This window comes from Tenrec ecaudatus, chromosome 12 (genome assembly GCF_050624435.1).
Source record: "Tenrec ecaudatus isolate mTenEca1 chromosome 12, mTenEca1.hap1, whole genome shotgun sequence".
Classification (NCBI taxonomy): domain Eukaryota; kingdom Metazoa; phylum Chordata; class Mammalia; order Afrosoricida; family Tenrecidae; genus Tenrec; species Tenrec ecaudatus.
In genome coordinates this window covers 4,452,409-4,469,637 of record NC_134541.1, presented here as the reverse complement: position 1 = coordinate 4,469,637, position 17,229 = coordinate 4,452,409, and the positions used below count along the sequence as shown (strand labels likewise).

The window sequence follows — 17,229 nt, the reverse complement described above, 5'->3', positions numbered from 1 at the left end:
AACCAGTACTGAGGGTGCAGTGACTTCATTTGGGAATGAGGCTAGGACACGGCTTCTGAATGGCAATCACCCTGGGGGTCCCTGTGCCACACATCAGGTTCATGGAAGGGCTGACACCCTCACCAAGAAGGATCAGCAATCCACAGACAGAAGAGAAGGGCAGCCGAGGAGCCTAGGGCCCTGAGGGCTCCCTGGCTGAACACGCTTGGGCTGTGTGACAATGGATCAACCAGCTCAGTTGCAGCCCCCTCTGTGCCTGTGGCGACTTCCCACTCTCCAGGACACTAGGCCCAGAGAGCCACGTCTGCCAGCCAGCCAAAGAACACCCCAACACACAGTCGGCTCCAGGTCAGGATGGCCCCTGATCAGAGCGCAAGATTAATGGTGGCAGGATGATTACATGTTAGACTGCTCAACTGCAAGGTAAACCATTCAAAACCACCAGCTGCTCCTCTGGGGAAAGGTGGGGCTTTCTGCTCGCATAGAGTTAGTCTCAGATACTCACAGGGGCGGTTCTACCCTGTCCTATAGGGTTGCTATGAGGCGGCATCGACTGGATGGCAGTGAGTTTAGTGCGTTATGCAGTGGGGCTGCCAAGTACAAGGTCAGCAGTTCAAGCCCACCAACTGCTATGAGGGACAAAGATGAGGCTGTCTCCTCCTGTAGATTTCAGGAACCCTAGGAAGCAGTGTTACCCTGCGTTCCAGGGTTGCTGTGAATCAATTGAATTGATGACGGTTGGTTGGTTGGTTGGTTGGTGGGTGGGTGGGTGGGTGGGTGGATTGGTTGGTTGGTGGATTGGTTGGTTGGCTGTAGTGGCCTCTGGCCCTAAAAGAGCCCATCTCTGATTAACAGAAAACCGAATCTCAGGAACCTACAACTCCGAGTGACAAAGGATTTGCTCTTCTCTACGATAACCGATGTTGTTGTCGGGTGCCGTCGAGCTGATTCTGGCCATGGCAACCCTATGCCCAACAGAACCCGGCACCGCCCAGTCCATGCTCACAAGTGCCTGAGCCCCTTGATGCAGCCACTGTTGGGGGCCTTCTCTCTTTCACTGTCTTCAGTCTGCCAAGCATGGGGTCCGTCTTCTCCAGGGACAGGGTCACCTGGTAGCATGTCCAAAGCAGGCGAGACGATGATGTCTGCAACCGCTTCTTCTCATTTTGAGTCACACCCCACTAACAAATGAAGGTCCCAAATGCTGTCCTCCACACGCATCCGTAGGGGCAGTGTTACTCTGAGAAGACAGCTCTTTCTCAGTCACATTTTGAGCATCTTCTGGGGGGCTCACTTCTGGTACGATCTCTAACAATGTTCTGCTGCTATTCATGAGGTTTTCAGTAAGTGACAATGTTTCGATGCTACCCATAGACCATTCATGGTGATCCTGCTGGTACTTGAAATACCAATGACAGAGCTTCCAGCACCATAGCAATAGCCAAGCCACCACAGAACGACAAACGGACAGACCAGTAGTGGACAGTCACTGCTGTTGGATATCAAATACGCCACAGACTGCCGGAAGAGTGACTGGACCCGTCTTGGGAGAAATACAACCAGAAAGCTCCTAGGAAGCAACGATGGCGAGGCGTCTTGTGACTTACTTTGGACACCAGTAAGGACATCACTTTTGACCAAGGGGAGGGGCCAGCGAGTAAGAGGGAGCTCCCCAGAGATGGGCTGTCACAACAGCTGCAAAAAAATGAGCCTAGATACATCAAAGATGGTGGAGGTAAGAGAGGATGGGGCCGGGTCTCATTCTATTACTCACATGGTTGCTACGAGTCAGTGCCAACGTCACGGCAACAAGCAACAACAGTGCGCCAACACGAGGGCTAGCGACCCAAAATAACCAGCCCGCTCATCTCGCCATGCAGACTGGGAGTGGGTGCTCCAGGGAGCGCATCCAAGGGCCTGCTGACTTGTCTGTCTCAATACTTTTTGCATCAAGCTGTCTGTCTTCCAACAGGCTAAGTGTGACCACGTATTTGAAATGTAACGGTGGGCAAATGTGCTGCTCAGGCTCAAAGCACGGTAACTGTAGAAAAGTGGCATCGATTAGGGATAATGGTTACCCAACCTGACTAATGGAACTGCTATCACTGAGTTGTACGCCAGGAAAGGGGTGAGTAGGCAAATGTGTTTGTACTGTGCCACTTGACAACAACAGCAATCAGCGAGTGGGAAAAAAGGAGAGGAGATGCAGCAGCCGCCATGACAGGCACACCCTCACGAACAAGTTACCTGGGTTTGAAGGCGGGCGTAGGTCACAGCTACACAGAAATGCTCAGTCAACTGAGTTTACACTTTCTAATCTAACTCCCACCCTGACCCACATCCACGCCGCTTGACTACGAGAGCCTGTGAGTAGCCATGGATGGCTTGCCTGGATGGCAGAGGAATTAGGAAACTGAAGGGTCAAAGGGAGCACAGGACTGCAAATCTAAGAGCCTCCAGGAACTATGGCCGCCTTTGCCATGAGACCAGAGGAGCTGGATAGTGCCCAGCTCCCATGATTGGATGGGATGCGTCCCAATCCAAAGGAGAACAGGGGAAGAAATGTGGGATACAATCTCAAATTTCTTCTAGACTCAACACTTATTGGACCCACTGAAGTTGGAGAGACCCTAAATATGCTGCCTTGATAAAGATATTGAACCTTGAATCAAAGCTATTCCCTCAAGTCATCTAACAACAGTCTAGCTGAGTTAGTGAAGAACAGGCACCTTGAGTAGTGTGCTTTTAACAACTTCTCATCACCAGATCCAACTGACGACCAAACTGAAAATCAAAGTCACTGCCATGAAGTTGACTCCGCCTCATAGCGACCTTGGATCGGTTTTCTGAGGCTGTCAGTCTTTACAGGAGCAGATGGTCTCGTTTCCTCTCCCACACAGTTGGCTAGTAGGTTTGAATCTCCAACCTTGCAGTTAGCTTACCCAACAGCACTGCGAGGGCCCCTTAAATTAGCAACAGGAACTGTGATGCACAAATGTGGGGGCAGACGGCAGAGTTATGTCAATGGTGAGAGAGATGGGGGGCAGATTACAATAAAGGTGACACAACATGGAGAGTGTTAGGTAGCCCCACTTCCAGTGGGTGCTGAGGACTGCTGCCGAGGCGGGCATGTGCTAGGATGCAGGGTCCTATGGGGGGGATCTGACAGCAACCAGACAGACCCCATGCGGGTCTGAGCAGAGTGACACCCTTCCCCCACTGGTCATAGTGGGCTGCCCGGCTACTGCAGAAGGCAGGCTCCCATAGTCACTCCCTACCCGCCTTCCTAGACCCTCTGAAACCAACAGGACAGACCTCCTGGGGCTCTGTCTGCTCCCTCTTACATCCTGCGCTGAGAACGACTGCCTGCGTCTGCTGTGTGCTAAGAGGCAGGCATCCTGAGTAGAGGCTACACCCAGAGCAGAAGAGGACCAGAGTGGGTTCTGTGAGCACAAGGCAGACTTCCCTGGGGGGGCGGTCCTCACAAAGAGTATAACCATCCCCTTCTCGCCCGCCCCCCACACAAGGTTATTTACAGTGGAGTCAGGAGGCAGGTGACCAATGAGAAACCATTGAGAGAACTTCTGGAGGTACCAGTCCCCCTCCCTGTAAGAGGGCAGTCTCCCTGTGCTGGTTTAGAACATCAGTCCAGAATCAAGCAACCCCTAGGGCTTGGCAGGGGTGGAAACCTTGGACAACACCAGAGGGCAAGCCCTGGACTCAAAGGGGATTTGCCCATATCCTCTGGGAAAATGTGGCTGCAAAATGGGAGGAGGGAGCAATGGGAACAATAGCCAGGAGAGGGGAATGCGCCCCTAGGGGGCAGAACATTCAAACAGGGTTATCATCCAATGGTGGTGCCTGCTAAGGACCACAAGGCCCCCCACGGGTTTCTAAGACCATGTCTTTATAGGAGCAAAAAGTCTCACTTTTCTCCTGAGGAGCGGCTGGTGGTTTCGAACTGTGGACCTTGCAGTTGGCAGCCCACTGGCTAACCACTCCACTCCCAGGGCTCCTTCACCTAAAACCCAGAGGGGAAAAATAGGCTGTCCAAATGCACATGACAAAGGGGATGAGTGAATGTGCTCCAGGAGTGGCCAAACAAGGGAGGGAAAGGAGAGAGAGGAAGAGCAGGCGTCAATAAACTAAATATAATAAAAGTAGTCAGGGAAAGCACAGCCCTGGAGCTGAAAGAAATAAGGAAAACAATGCAGGAACAAGAAAACGCACACAGAAGGACTTGCCAACAGATTGAATTAGGCAGAAGATCGAACTAGCAAATTCAAGGATAAGGTAGTTAAAATGACAAAGACTGAAAAGCAGTTAAGACCAGATGCCCAAGAAGACAGAGCTTGAATAATTGAATGAAATTATGAAACAAGAACAAGCAACCTGGGGACTCCAGGGAAGATGGCACAAAGGCAGAAGGGAGAGTTGCAGAATAATGATAGAAAACCTCCCGATCTAATGAAGGCCCTTAGGAGAACTGGTGGTGTTGGACTAGTTGGAAAAGTCAGACGTTCAAACCCACCATCTGCTCGGTGGGAGGGGGAGGAGACTGTCTGTCCCCATAAAGACGGACAGGACAGCCTCAGCAACCCTGTCCGGCTGTGAAGAGTCAGACTTGACTGGGTGGCAGTGCACGTCCTGAGAGACCTGCCTGCAAATCCTAGAGCTCACTGAGCCCTCAGCAGGACCAACTCGGAGAGATTGGCACCGAGTCACAGACTGGCTCGGCTCTCACAGAACAAAGACAGAGACGATCCTGAAGCCAGTTGCTCCTCGGGAGAAAGATGAGGCTGTCTCAAGCCATCAAGATTTCCAGTCTCAGAGACTCTACACAAAGTCACCATGAGTCAGAGGGGAAGAGTTGTGTGTATGTGTGTTAGTTTATACAGCTTTAATAATCGAAACTACCTGGAGCTGACATGACAATCAACAAATAGACCAAGGGAGTAAAATCACAGTCCAGAAATAAATCCAAGCATTTATGGCCAAATGCTTTGTAACAAGGGTGCTATGTCTATTGGATAGGGAAAGAAGAGCCTCTTCAATACGCGGTACTGGGAAATTAATTCCCACACACAGAAAAAGGAAACAGTGAATACCTCAGTGCTCCTTAAAAGCGCAGAATGGCAAGACTTCATCTCACATACTCTGGACATGGTGTCAGAGAGGACAGTCGCTGGAGAAGGACACTGTTTGGTAAAGTGAAAAAGAGGAAGACCCTGGGCAAGATGGATCGACACAGTGGCCGCAACAATGGGCTCAAATACAAAATCAGCTGGGGGACGGCACAGGACCGGGCAGTGTTGCATTCTGCTGTACATCAGAATGGATGGACAGCCAGAGTTGGAAGCAACTCGACAGCCACGAAAAACAAGCAACACAAAAACAAACGTGAAATGGATTAAGGACCTAACTGTGCAAACCAAACCCCCCAAATCCCTAGGCCAAGCACAGGCCATGCTCTCAGGCCCGGCTTTCAATGGCGTTGAACAATGATGGCCTCCTCTGTCACAAGACCAGAACTGGACGGTCCCCGGCTGCCACCAACTGAGCATTTTGACCAAAGATTCCAAGGAAGAATCCTGATCAAAGGGGAGGAAATCCAGAGCAGGATTTTTTTTAAAGACACTAGATGAAATCTAATAAAATAAGGGAAGAAACTTAACAGGCAATTCTGCACTAAGAAAAGGCTCGGTGCGCTCTAGTAAGGGAACAAAAACAGAAGAAAGGCTAACAGCAAACCCACCATGCACATCGGCTCTTTGCTCCACCGTTAATTTCAGGTAAAAACCCAAACCAAACTAACCCCGCTTCTGTCACATCGATTCCAACTCACGGCCATCCTGGAGCACAGAGTGGCAGTGCCCATATAGGGTTTCCAAGACTGAAACCTTTCCAGAGCAGCCTGTGGGCTAGACATCCTGACCTTTGAACTCTAACCACTGTGTCCACAGGGCACTTTAGCTAACAGGCCACCCACTGCTAGAGTCCAGTCTGACTCACAGTGACTCTAGGGACAGAGCAGAACTGTTCCACAGGGTTTGGGATGCTATAAATCTTTACAGAAGCACACTGCCTCATCTTTCTCCCAAGAAGTGGCTGGTGGATTCAAACCACCAACCTCTTTGTTAGCAGCCTAGTGCTTAACTAGGTAACAGCCAAAAGCAACACCATCACAATGATTCCAAACCACACCAACCCTGTATCAGGTTTCCAAGGCTGTCAATCTTGATGAGAACAGAGAGCCTTCGTTTTATCCCATGGGTTTGAACCTCTGAACTTGGGGCTAACAGTCCAATGCTTACCTGTCAATGCCAACAGGGCTCCTTTAGGCAACAACAGTGGGCCCACAATTCAGTAGTCAATCAACTCCTGGAGCTCAGGAGGACACAGCCTCTGGACGCCCACCAATCCCACAAAGGAATGACGTCTTCCCCACTTTGGCCCGAGGCACAGGAGACAGGGCGAAACAAGCCCAGAAAAAAATGGCACTTTGCTCCCTAGAACACAAGTGACATTTGGATTGGGCCTTGAAGATCAAGGAAGAGTTCACTTCCAGGAAGTGGGGAGTGGGATCTGAGAAAGGGAAAGGAAGCATCACAGAGGAAGGCGGGAAGACATGGCGGGAAGACACCGGGGCATCTGTTGCCTTGGAGTGGTTTACAGAGCCACCAGGCCCTGTCAGAGTGACCAGACTGCAACCGATTTTAAGTGGGAAGGTGAGAAAGAAGAAACCCAATAAAACACCCACCTCTCGATGCCTTTATTGGCCCAGGCATGACAGGGCCGGGCAGGGACAGAGGTACAATGTTAGGGCCCGTCTGTCCCAGCCAGCGTTTTCATTAAGAGCCTGTTCTCCAGGAGTCCCCAGTATTTACGAGTCTCCATCTGACATGTCATCCTGTCACTATAACTCTGCGTGAGCTATGCCACCCCGGGTCAGACCAACTATCCATACAATCCAATATCCTGTCGCTGACACAGCGCTGGGGGCACCGAGTGGGAGGCCATGACAGATGGGGCCCGCCATGCCCGGCTCAAAGTGTCAGCAGATGGGTGACGTGGCCGGGAGGGCGTCTCACCTTCTTTAGGAAACCTCTGCTTTTAAAAAGAAAAACAAAAGCATCGTGAGCTTACGTAATTAAGAACAAATATTTCAGCACTTCTCCTTGGCCTCCCTTTGGTGAGTAAAGGCCATGGCTCTGGAAGGCCTTGAGTGACGTACAGCCACTCAGAGGAGCCCTGGAGGTTACGAGATGGGCAGTTCTCATTCACCAGCCACTCCAAGAGAGAAAGATGTGGCTGCCTGGTCCCGTAAATATTCACAGCCTAGGAAACCCACACAGGGGCAATTCAGCCCTGCCCTATAGGGTCGCTATGAGTCAGAATGGGCCATGTCTGGCCGGCCGGCCCAACAAGCCTGAGAGAGAATCCTGGCCTTCTGGCTGGTGCAGGCTTGTGTAGCCTCAATTAGGAACAGTCTCAGTTGAGGGGTCTACTTGGTCATGGTAGAGGAGCCCTACCCCTACCAGGCATTGGTTCACGTTGGGTTTGGACTCCCTGGTGGCACAGGAGTTGGGTGCTTGGCTGCTAACCCAAAGGTCAGCAATCCAGACAGGCCAGCTGCTCCTTGGGAGAAAGCCTGTGGCACTGGCTTCCACGCAGAATTGGAAACCCACAGGGGGCAGTTCCGCTCAGTCCTGTGGGGGCCCCTGCCAGCAGTCAGAATCACTTCTGCCGTAACATCTTGCTAAGGAACCGACCAGGATCAATTATCAAAAAGACCCCAAACAGCTCACTGCCTTCGGGTTGCCTCTAACTGGGAACAACCTTACAGGACAGGGCAGAACTGCCCGTGCCTTTCTGAGGCCGTCGCCCTTTATGGGGAGAGGAAGTCTGGAAGTTCCCAACTGCTGACCCTGCGGCGAGCAGTCCACCGCATAACCAAGACGCCCCCAGGACCCCTCTAATTGAGACTATTTCTAATAGCAAGACGACACAAGGCAGAAGGCCCCAGCCAGAAGGCAAGAAGCACTCTCTTGGATCCCTCTCGGGCTCATGAGGGGTGGGGGTGGCCTGCCTGGCCAGACACAGCTGGTTCTTGTTGACTTTGCCTCATTGCAACGGCGAGCTGCACAGGTAAACTTTCTCTGTATAAATGTCACTCTCTAACAAGGCCCACGCAGATTTATGAGGTCTCTTATGAGCAGGCCAGGCCGGTGCAGAGCGTTTTATATTGCGCGTCTTTGAGGGCTACCGATGGTTATTACTGGTGCTGGGGCAAGGGGCTGGCTGCGAGGAGCAGCCTTGTTCACCAGCAGCCGTCCTTTCTGCACCATGCATACAAGGAAATTCCACTTTGATTTGTAGCTTTAATCACTGCTGCCAAAGCCCGGCATTCTTTATGACTCTGACTTCCTTCCACAGGGCCGGTCAATGGGCGGCAGCGGCTCGGGTTACCTGGCTGAGGAACCATGCCTCTCAAGGGCAGGGCACAGGCTCCAGTTGGATATGAAGCAGTGCTTCTTTTTTTTTCCCAGCTCATCTGGTTGGGGGACAAGGTTGGAGGAGGGGTGAGGTTGGAGAGTAGTACAAATCAACACAGTATTCGAGAGCAGAACAATACTTCTTGAAAATATGCCATGACTTCTCAAGTCAGATTGGAGGACGTGTTAAGAAAAGGGGAGGACCTGCAGAAGAAAATCCTCCTGTGGGCGGTGCACACCTGCATGTGGGCCTGCATTTCCCAGGTGTTCAAAACACTGGAAACAATCAAGTAGCAGGGAGAAATAAGGTCAGTTCTATACTGACCACAGGGACCCAACGTCCTCCTCTGGGATGGAAGATGCACTCCCCATCCCCACCGCCACTCTCCTCACCGACTCCTTGCCCTCAGCCCTCAGTGGGTCTCCTCTTTGCCCTGATTTAATTTTATTATTTTTAATCCATGCCTGTATTTAATTCAGAGTCAAATTAAAAGGTACAAATTCACCCCAATCAGAATCCCATGTAGATAAAGCGATTTCAAACAGAAACAATGCTTGGCTTTCCTTTGCCCTGATTTTAATCATCAATCCTTCCCCTTAAAAACGGGCTCAGAGTCTTCCTTTAAAAGGGACACATATCACTCATGGAGAAGAGTGTACAAAAAGCAACTCGCCACTCGCTGTATGACACCCGGGGGGGTGGGGGGGCTCCAAGTCACGGCTTTTTCAATGACCTCATGTGCACATGAAAGCGGGCCACTGGATAAGGACTCAGTGAAGAACCAGTGCCAAAGTCTGAGTGCTGAGAGGGACGGGTGCTGAAAGCACTGTGGACGGCTGAGAGAACCCACAGGTCTGTCTCGGAAGAAGTCCAGCCAGAAAGCTCCTCAGAGGCAAGGATGGCGAGATTTCGCCTCACCTGCTTTGGACATGTTCAGGAGAGACCAGTCCCTGGTCATACTTGGTAAATTAGGGGCACAGGAAAAGAGGAAGCCCCTCGACCAGATGTGGGGACCCAGTGGCTGCAACAATGGGCTCAAACGTCACAATCAGTCTGTGGTCTACAGGGTTGCTGAGTTGGAACCACCTTGAGGGTACCTAACAGCATCACCATCACTGGGTGAATTTTCACTGAATGAACACGCCCGTGTAACCAGCACCCAAACCCCAACATTCCTGTCTACTTACAGCCCACCAACCCCTTTCTCCTACCTTCTAGCAGCCTAAAGTAGCTTTGCCTGATTGTAAAAATGGCATCATCCCCACCGCTGTGCCACTTACAAGGCCTTCACAATGGCTTATGGTTTGGGTTGCTAAGCCCCAGGTCAGACGTTCAGAACCACCAGCTGCTCTTAGGGAGAAAGATGAGGGTTTCTACTGGCATTGAGTCAAAATCTCAGAAATCCACAAGGGCAGTTCCACTCTGTCCCACAGGATCACTATGAGTTGGAATCAATTGGAGGGCAGTGAATTTTTGAGTTTGAACTTCAATCTCCTTCTGCCAGGTACTGGGCAGAAAGCGCCAGGAGAGCAACAGTGGAGAAGTTTCTTTCCTTCATCCCTATGGTTCTAGCAGGAGTCTGGTGGCTCAGAGGTTACATGCTCAGTTGCTAACCCAAACAGTTCTGGTCCAAACCCATCAGCCACTCCAAGGGGCAAAGACACAGCTGTGGTTTCCCTAATGATCACAACCTTGGAGACCCTCTGAGACAGTTTTCTGGCCTCTGGGGGTCACTGTGAGTAGGAATTGGCTCGACAGCACCAGGTTGGCCTAGCTGGGTTTCCTCAGTCTGAGCTAACCGCCCTGCCGCCCCAGCTCTCCCTTCACAAGCCCTTCCCTTCCACACACCCCTAGTTCCTGGCTCTCCCAACATCTCCCCTCGTTCCTGGCCTCACGCAGACCAGGCGCTCCCAGCTCAGTCCACACAGAGCTCTCCACCCAGAGGACACAGGGCCTGCCTTGGCTAGACCTCAGCTCTCCAGGACCCCAGCTCCTCTTAAAGCTTCTGCCTGAGCCCCAGACATGCCATGCGAGCCCCTGCACAGGGCTGGCCCCTCAGAGACGCCAGAGAACTCTGCTCCTCCAAAATGTTGGCTACTCACGGAAGCCAACCACTTGTCCTCACTTCCGATGTTTTCCCCGCAGGGCAGAGGCGAGAGCGAAAGCCCTTTGTCTTTCATTTACCGTGTTTTGCTGCACAATTTGTTTCAAAGCCATTTCAAACTTTTTCCTTTTTTTTATTAAATAGACAATTTCTGGGAAATGTTGATGTTCACATCTACCTACCAGGAAATGGAAAATATGGAGCTGCGGCAGCGAAATGTGTGACGTGGATCCGAAAAGTGGCCTCAGCCACCCCATCCCACCCACTCTCTTGTTCCTGCCACCCTCCCTGTTCCCAGGGGGAGGGGGGTACATGTTGATTCCCAACACAGTGGGGGGAGGGAGGGAGGAAATGAGACACCAAGGCGGGCCAGCTTATCAAGGGCAAATCAACAAATTACAGGTTGTCCTCGAAAAAGGCCCAGGTGTTCTACCTACAGACAGTAGGAAGTACTGTATTTTTGTTTCTGTTTGGTTTGTTTTTCAGTTTTTTTAAAAATCATTTTATTGGGGGCCTCATACAACTCTTATCACAATCCATACATACATCCGTTGTGTCAAGCACATTTAGTACCGTATTTTTATGCATGCCTTATCTTATTTTGTTTCTGCAAATCATGCAGGCACTTCGTGCTCAGGTGCCTGAGTTGCCCGTGCATGCTGGGCGCAGTACCTGTGTGGCTGCATTACTGAGTGCGCCACCTCAGGTTGGCTCGCTAATCAGCCGATTTAGAACCTCTAATCGAAGAGCATCAAGATGGATTTACAAGAAGGGGTGGGCAGGCGACAGCCCACCCAGCCATATCCAGCCCCGGGCCTGCTTCTGTGAGTAAAGTTTTATTGTCACAAAGCCACACCCTCTCATATACCTATTGTCTCTGCTGCTTTTTTAAGGAACCCAGGTGCTGTTGAAAGGTCAGCGGTTCAAAACCACTAGTCACTTCTCAGAACAAAGAGGAGGCTTTCTCCTTCAGTGAAGTTATAGTCCTGGAAATCCAGAAGGGCCATTCTGCCCTGTCCAACAGGGTTGCTATGAGTTGGATTCTACTCCATGGCAGTCGGTGTGAAGTTTTGTTGTTGCTTCATTTTCTTCCCCTAACTGGGTCTTTTTGGCCCATAAAACTTAAAATAAGAACCTTTTGATCCTTGAATTAAAAAACCAACCACCTCAGACTTAGAGGAGGCTCTGCCGTCTAGGGAGTCCCCAGATGGTGCAACTGTAAATATGCTTGGCCGCCAACAAAAGGCTGGGCATTCCAGTCCACGGAGACGCCTTGGAAGAAAGGCCTGGCAACTGACAGCTGAAGAACCTGCCATCGGAAACCCCAGGGAACAGAGTTCTGCTCCGCCACTCGCAGGGTCGCAGGATGGGTTGAGTTCTGGGTTCTGTCCTAATTCACAAATGTCAACTAGTTTGTTTTCTTGTTCGATTGGTTTCAGATCGAGGAGGCTTGGGTTTTCACAGCTGACCATCATTGACCCAAGTTCCTAGCTCAAAGAAGTGTGATGGTTCGTCTCTGTGTCTGATGCCCATGACTTGATGATGGACCCCGCTTTGGATGTTTTCAAGGGTGGGACAGGGCCTTCTGCAGTCGCAGCCTTTCATTCCCTCCAACTTGAAGATGCCCAGCTCTTTACAACCTTAAAGACAGACTATCTAGAGCCCAACTGAGAAGTCCTATTCCCCAGAGACTCAAATAGCATGTGGGGGCACCTACTTCTCCTCATTGGGCCCCTGTTGGAGCAGCTAAGACTCAGCTGCAACCCTAAAGGAGCATTGTTGAAAGCCACCAGGCGCTCAGCGAGAGGAAGGTACGGCAGGGCTTCAGTAAAGATGGTCACCCTGGGCGGCAGTTCTATCCTGTCCAAGAGGGTCGCCACCAGTTGGCCAGTTTGGCTCGGGAGTTGAGCTTTTCTCATTGATGACAGCTCAGCCTCTTCCAAGTTCTCTCACAGGTGCTTTGTAAACCAATAAACTTGTGATAAGAAATCCTCGGTGGTCCCTCGGTGGAGCTGTCTCCCCTGAGTTGCTCCCTTTCAACCTCCAGCTGGTCCTACAGATGTCTGAGCCTCTATGAACCTTTCATCTCATTTTTCCAAAAAAGCAAACTCATGGAGATGGGCTTTTTCCAGCACATGCAAACACACAGAGTATCATACCGTGCTCATGTGCCCAGTAACCACCTTCGAAGGTGACAACCCTGCCCTCTGTTCCCGCCACTCATCACCTCGCCGTTTGCTGGCTGTGTCTGTGAGCTGCAGGATCTCAAAGCACACTTCACGCATCAAGCCCTTTTCAGCCTGAGAAAGGCCTCCGGCTTTGCTAAGACCAGGGACACGGCCCTCGGTCACGACCACGCGCCTCCACCAGGCCCAACTCCAAACACCAAGCTCACAGATACCACGGCCGCTCCAACTCCCCAAGACCCCATAGGGCCCAGCGCATCACCCACGAGGCCACACCCAAGTTACCCATAATCCTTCATATCGCCTAATCCCAGGCCATGCTCCCTTCCAACTGTCTCAACAATGTCTTTTTAATTTAATTTTATTTTTTTAAATCATTTGTTGGGGGCTCTTACAACTCTTATCACAATCCATACATCCATCCACTGTGTCAAGCACATTTGTACATTTGTTGACATCATTTTCAGAACATTTTCTTTCTACTTGAGCCCTTGGTATCAGCTCATTGTTTTCCCTCCCTCATGAACCCTTAATAATTTTTTTTTCATGTCTTACACTGCTGTCTCCCTTCACCCACTTTTCTGTTGTTTGTCCAACAATGCTATCTTTTTATATGAATTTTGCTCAACCACAGATTCAAATATGACCACAGTTTATATTCTGTTGATGAGTCTCTTAGGTGTCTTTTTCTCCATAAAAACAGACCAATCACATTTTCTTTCACCCACCACTAACAAAGATTTAACTTCTAATTAGCCAAGTAAACTTTACCAACAAGCATCTCTCTAGGGCAGCAGTTTTCAACCTGTGGGTCGCAACCCTTTTGGGGTCGAACAACCCTTTAAGACAGGGGTCGCCCGATTCTTAACAGTAGCAAAATTACAGTTATGAAGTAGCAACAAAAATAATTTATGGTGGGGGAGGGTCACCACAACATGAGGTCACGGCATTAAGAAGGTTGAGAACCACTGCTCTAAGGACTCCCAGCCCAATCAACCGGCTGCTGGCCAATCGATTCCCACTCGTTGTGAGCCTCCAGGGCAGAGAAGAGCTGGCCTGGGTGGGTATCCGAGGCAAAGCGACTGCCCCACCTCTCTCTCCCAAGCACCTGCTGGGCTGAGCGGCCAACTTCCAGTCAGCAGCCAATGCCGGAACAATGCGCCACCACGTTCCTTCTAGGGCAGAGATTCCCAGACTCACTTGGCCTGCTGCCTTCCTTTTCAGGCAAAAAAAAAGACTCAGAACCTCTTTGGCGATTAAAAACGTTTCTCCCGGAGCCCATGGTCCAGGATAAAGTGTAGGCATCTGCTCTCTCAGGCCCCCTGGATCGTTCCAGCACCCCTTGTAGGGTGGTATCGCGCGCTTTGGGAGGCACGGTGTTAGGGCCTCCACCTGCTGTAAACCAACACCACCGGAGGCCAACTGCCTCTGCCTCCCAGGTGCAGGCGGCCCAGCACCACGGCACCAGACACTCCCCTCTCAGAGAAGGAATTCAGAAGGCTGCAACCAGCCAATTCTCTCAAATTAAATCTCCTCTGTGCTGCAATGGCCCCAAGACTCTGGATGATTTAAAAAACAGCGCGCCCATTCATTATGGCTGCTTTTTGAAGTCAGCCAAATCTAATCAGGAATCGCAAAGTAAATCAGACAAGCTGCGTGATCCATTATGTTAACAGTAACCCGTGTTAATTGAACACCTAGATCATGCAGAGCCCGGGGTGATAAGGACTCACTCAGCTGGCATCCCTGACCAAAGGGATGTGCACTCTGAGGTAGCCACCCCTGCTCTTTTGGCAAAATCACCAGCAAGGGCAGGCAGGCACAGGGTCACCCACGCTGACAACCAGGCTCTACTACTGGCCTAGGAGTGCGTGTGAGGCCGGTCTGCCGGGCGCAACAAAAAGGCCAAGACCCACAGGGCCTGGCTTCTGAGAGCTAATTCTGTTCCTCCAGCACTGTGCCACACCACAGAAGTTACTTGACCTCTCTAAGCCTCCGTAGTCTCATTTGTGAAGTTGGAATAATCCTTCACGGAATAGCAGTTGTTAACATGGAGTCAGAAGATCTCACACAAATACCCAGAAACGGAGATAAACGCCCAAAACTATTGCCCTGAGGTCACCTTTAAGCCAGAAACCAAAAACGCCCCTGAAATATACTTATAAAACCAAATGATGCTCTAGCTTACCTAGTAAGAAGGTCTGCCTCCAGCACTGTTTGTTAAACATCTATCTCCATGTGGAGGGGTGGCAAACAAGAAGAAGGCCTTCAACAGGACAGACTGACACAGCGGCTACAACAATGTGCTCCGGCACCGGAACCTTGGGAGGGTGATGCAGAGCGGGCCGTGTTTTGTTCTGTTGCGCAAAGGGTCGCTATGGGTTGGAACCGATGGCACCTCACAACATCTTCATGGGGTCACAGTGACAGGAGCCTCTGGAAAGTTTCGACAGGAAGTTTAGGGCAGTGAGCTTATGTTCACAGGGAGAGACGGGTGGCACAACACGGAAGAACGCCATCCATGTACCTGTAGAACCTGGAAAATTGGTATATGTCTAGCTCGGTGTATTCTCACCACCACCACCACCACCACCACCAGCAGCCTCCCAACAATGACGACGATCGAGCCATTGGACAAAGCGCTATACCAGGCACCGGGCTAAGGTTTTCACAGGTGCGCGCTCACCTCACACTAGCCACGAGGTGGCACCCGGGATTCTGACCTGTCCAGGTGAAGGACTGTCGAGTGGCCCAGTGAGCTCCCCGAGTCTGACACAGCGAGGAGAAGGGGAAAGCAGACCGTGATTGGCGGGATTCAGGGTTCTTCTTGTCAGTCACGGGAAAACGACCCACAAACACCACACAGGAAGGCTGAAGGGCCGGAAGCCACAAAGGCCTGTGATTGGCTTTGGAGAGGCCCTTGGGCAGCTCTGAGCTGCCTTCTGTGGGTGCTGTGAGTCAGACAGGACGGCAGTGTAACTGGTCTGCAAGGGTGAGGCCCAGGGCAGCTTGGCAAGAAGGGGGGCTTCCCATTATGGCTACTGGCACAACTATATTGTAAAATCAGATGGCGCGGGCCTTCCTCCGGCCCCTGCACCCCCATTTCCACCCCTACAGGAAATCCCAGAGGCTTCCAGAGTTGGCCTGTCCTGGGTTTGAGCCATCACAGTAGGCTCCTTCCTTTTGGGGGGCAAGTCTGGGTTGACAAAGAATACTGAAAGTACCTCGGACTACCCCAAGGACAAACCCATCTGCACTGGCAGACGTACAGGCAGAGCGCTCCTTAGAAAGGAGCTGTGAGACTTGGTTCGTCTGTGGGCATGACTTCAGGAAGGGCCAGTCCTGGGCGGGGCAGCATGCTTGGTACGGCAGAGACTTGGGGAAAAGGGCAGATGCTCAACGAGATGGACTGGCGCAGTGTTTGAAACCTCAGGCTCAAAGCTAGCAAGGGTATGAGGACGGTGCAGGGCTGGGCAGTGTGTTGTTTGATTGTACGAGTCTGCACCCACTCACTGCACCTAACAACCAAAAAACAACGCAAACACACACTATCGGTTCCTATTTCCTTACATACTCGCTTGCTTTCTTTTTGTGCACACACACACCTGAACCAGGTGCGAGATCCGAGGACCCTATGGTTGCCATGCTGTAAGGAGACTTGCTTAGCCACCAGGTTGACAATCAAGGCACCAGGAGAACCAAAGCCAACAACCCAGGAGAGTGAGTGAAGCCCTGCGGGCTGTCTGGTCTGCCCGGAGCCCCAGTTAAGACTCCTGGAGCAGGACCACCTAGTCAACCCACAGAATGTTAAGAAATAACCTGGTTTTTAAGCAGCTGTACTTTTTGGTGATTTGTCAGAGATCTGAATTAGCCCCAAACCAAACTCACTGCCATCCTGTCTGTGCCCACTCACAGCGATTCAACAGGGCAGCCCCTGTGAGCTTCTGAGACTTTTTATGAGGTACGCAACCCATCTGTCTCCTGTGAAGCGGCTGGTGGTTTTGAACTGCTGACTTTTGTGTATTGCAGTCCACCGTGTCACCACAATGGGGCTCCTGCTTAATAGCCCCAAACTGACCAAATATTAAGCCTAAGCCAACTAACTGCTGCTCATTGTTTAGCAATGGAAAAGTGGCGTTCCTTCATTTTCGAGTGTGGCCACTGGCCAAGACATTGGCTCTGTAAACCAGGGAAACATCATTCTCAGAACAACAAAAGCGAGCTCAGGGATGGCAAGTCAGTTTGAACCCACAGCAACCCTACAGGACAGAGTCGAACTGCCGCACAGAGTTGCCTTTACGGAGAGACCAGTCCCTGGAGAGGGACATCATGCATGTTGGAAAGCAGGGGATCAGCGACACCGAGGAAGACTCTGAATGAGATGGGATGACACAGTGTGGCTACACACAGTGGGTTCCAACACGGCAATGATGTGAGGATGGC

The 17,229-nt window shown here is 51.2% G+C and overlaps 1 protein-coding gene across 4 annotated transcripts in view; it reads right to left on the bottom strand.

The window, feature by feature from the left end:
* The window catches only part of LOC142423179 (serine/threonine-protein phosphatase 4 regulatory subunit 1-like), a 95,458-nt gene that overhangs the window by 75,729 nt on the left and 2,500 nt on the right, over positions 1 to 17,229 (bottom strand). The window contains exon 3 of one of the 4 annotated variants that reach the window (XM_075528384.1): positions 14,975 to 15,322. The exons of 2 other annotated variants lie outside the window; for them this stretch is intronic. In XM_075528384.1, the coding sequence (XP_075384499.1) occupies positions 14,975 to 15,014 (40 nt within the window). In that variant the 5' untranslated portion in view covers positions 15,015 to 15,322. The remainder of the gene's footprint in view (positions 1 to 14,974; positions 15,323 to 17,229) is intronic. One more of the 4 variants, XM_075528385.1, reaches the window with a different exon arrangement.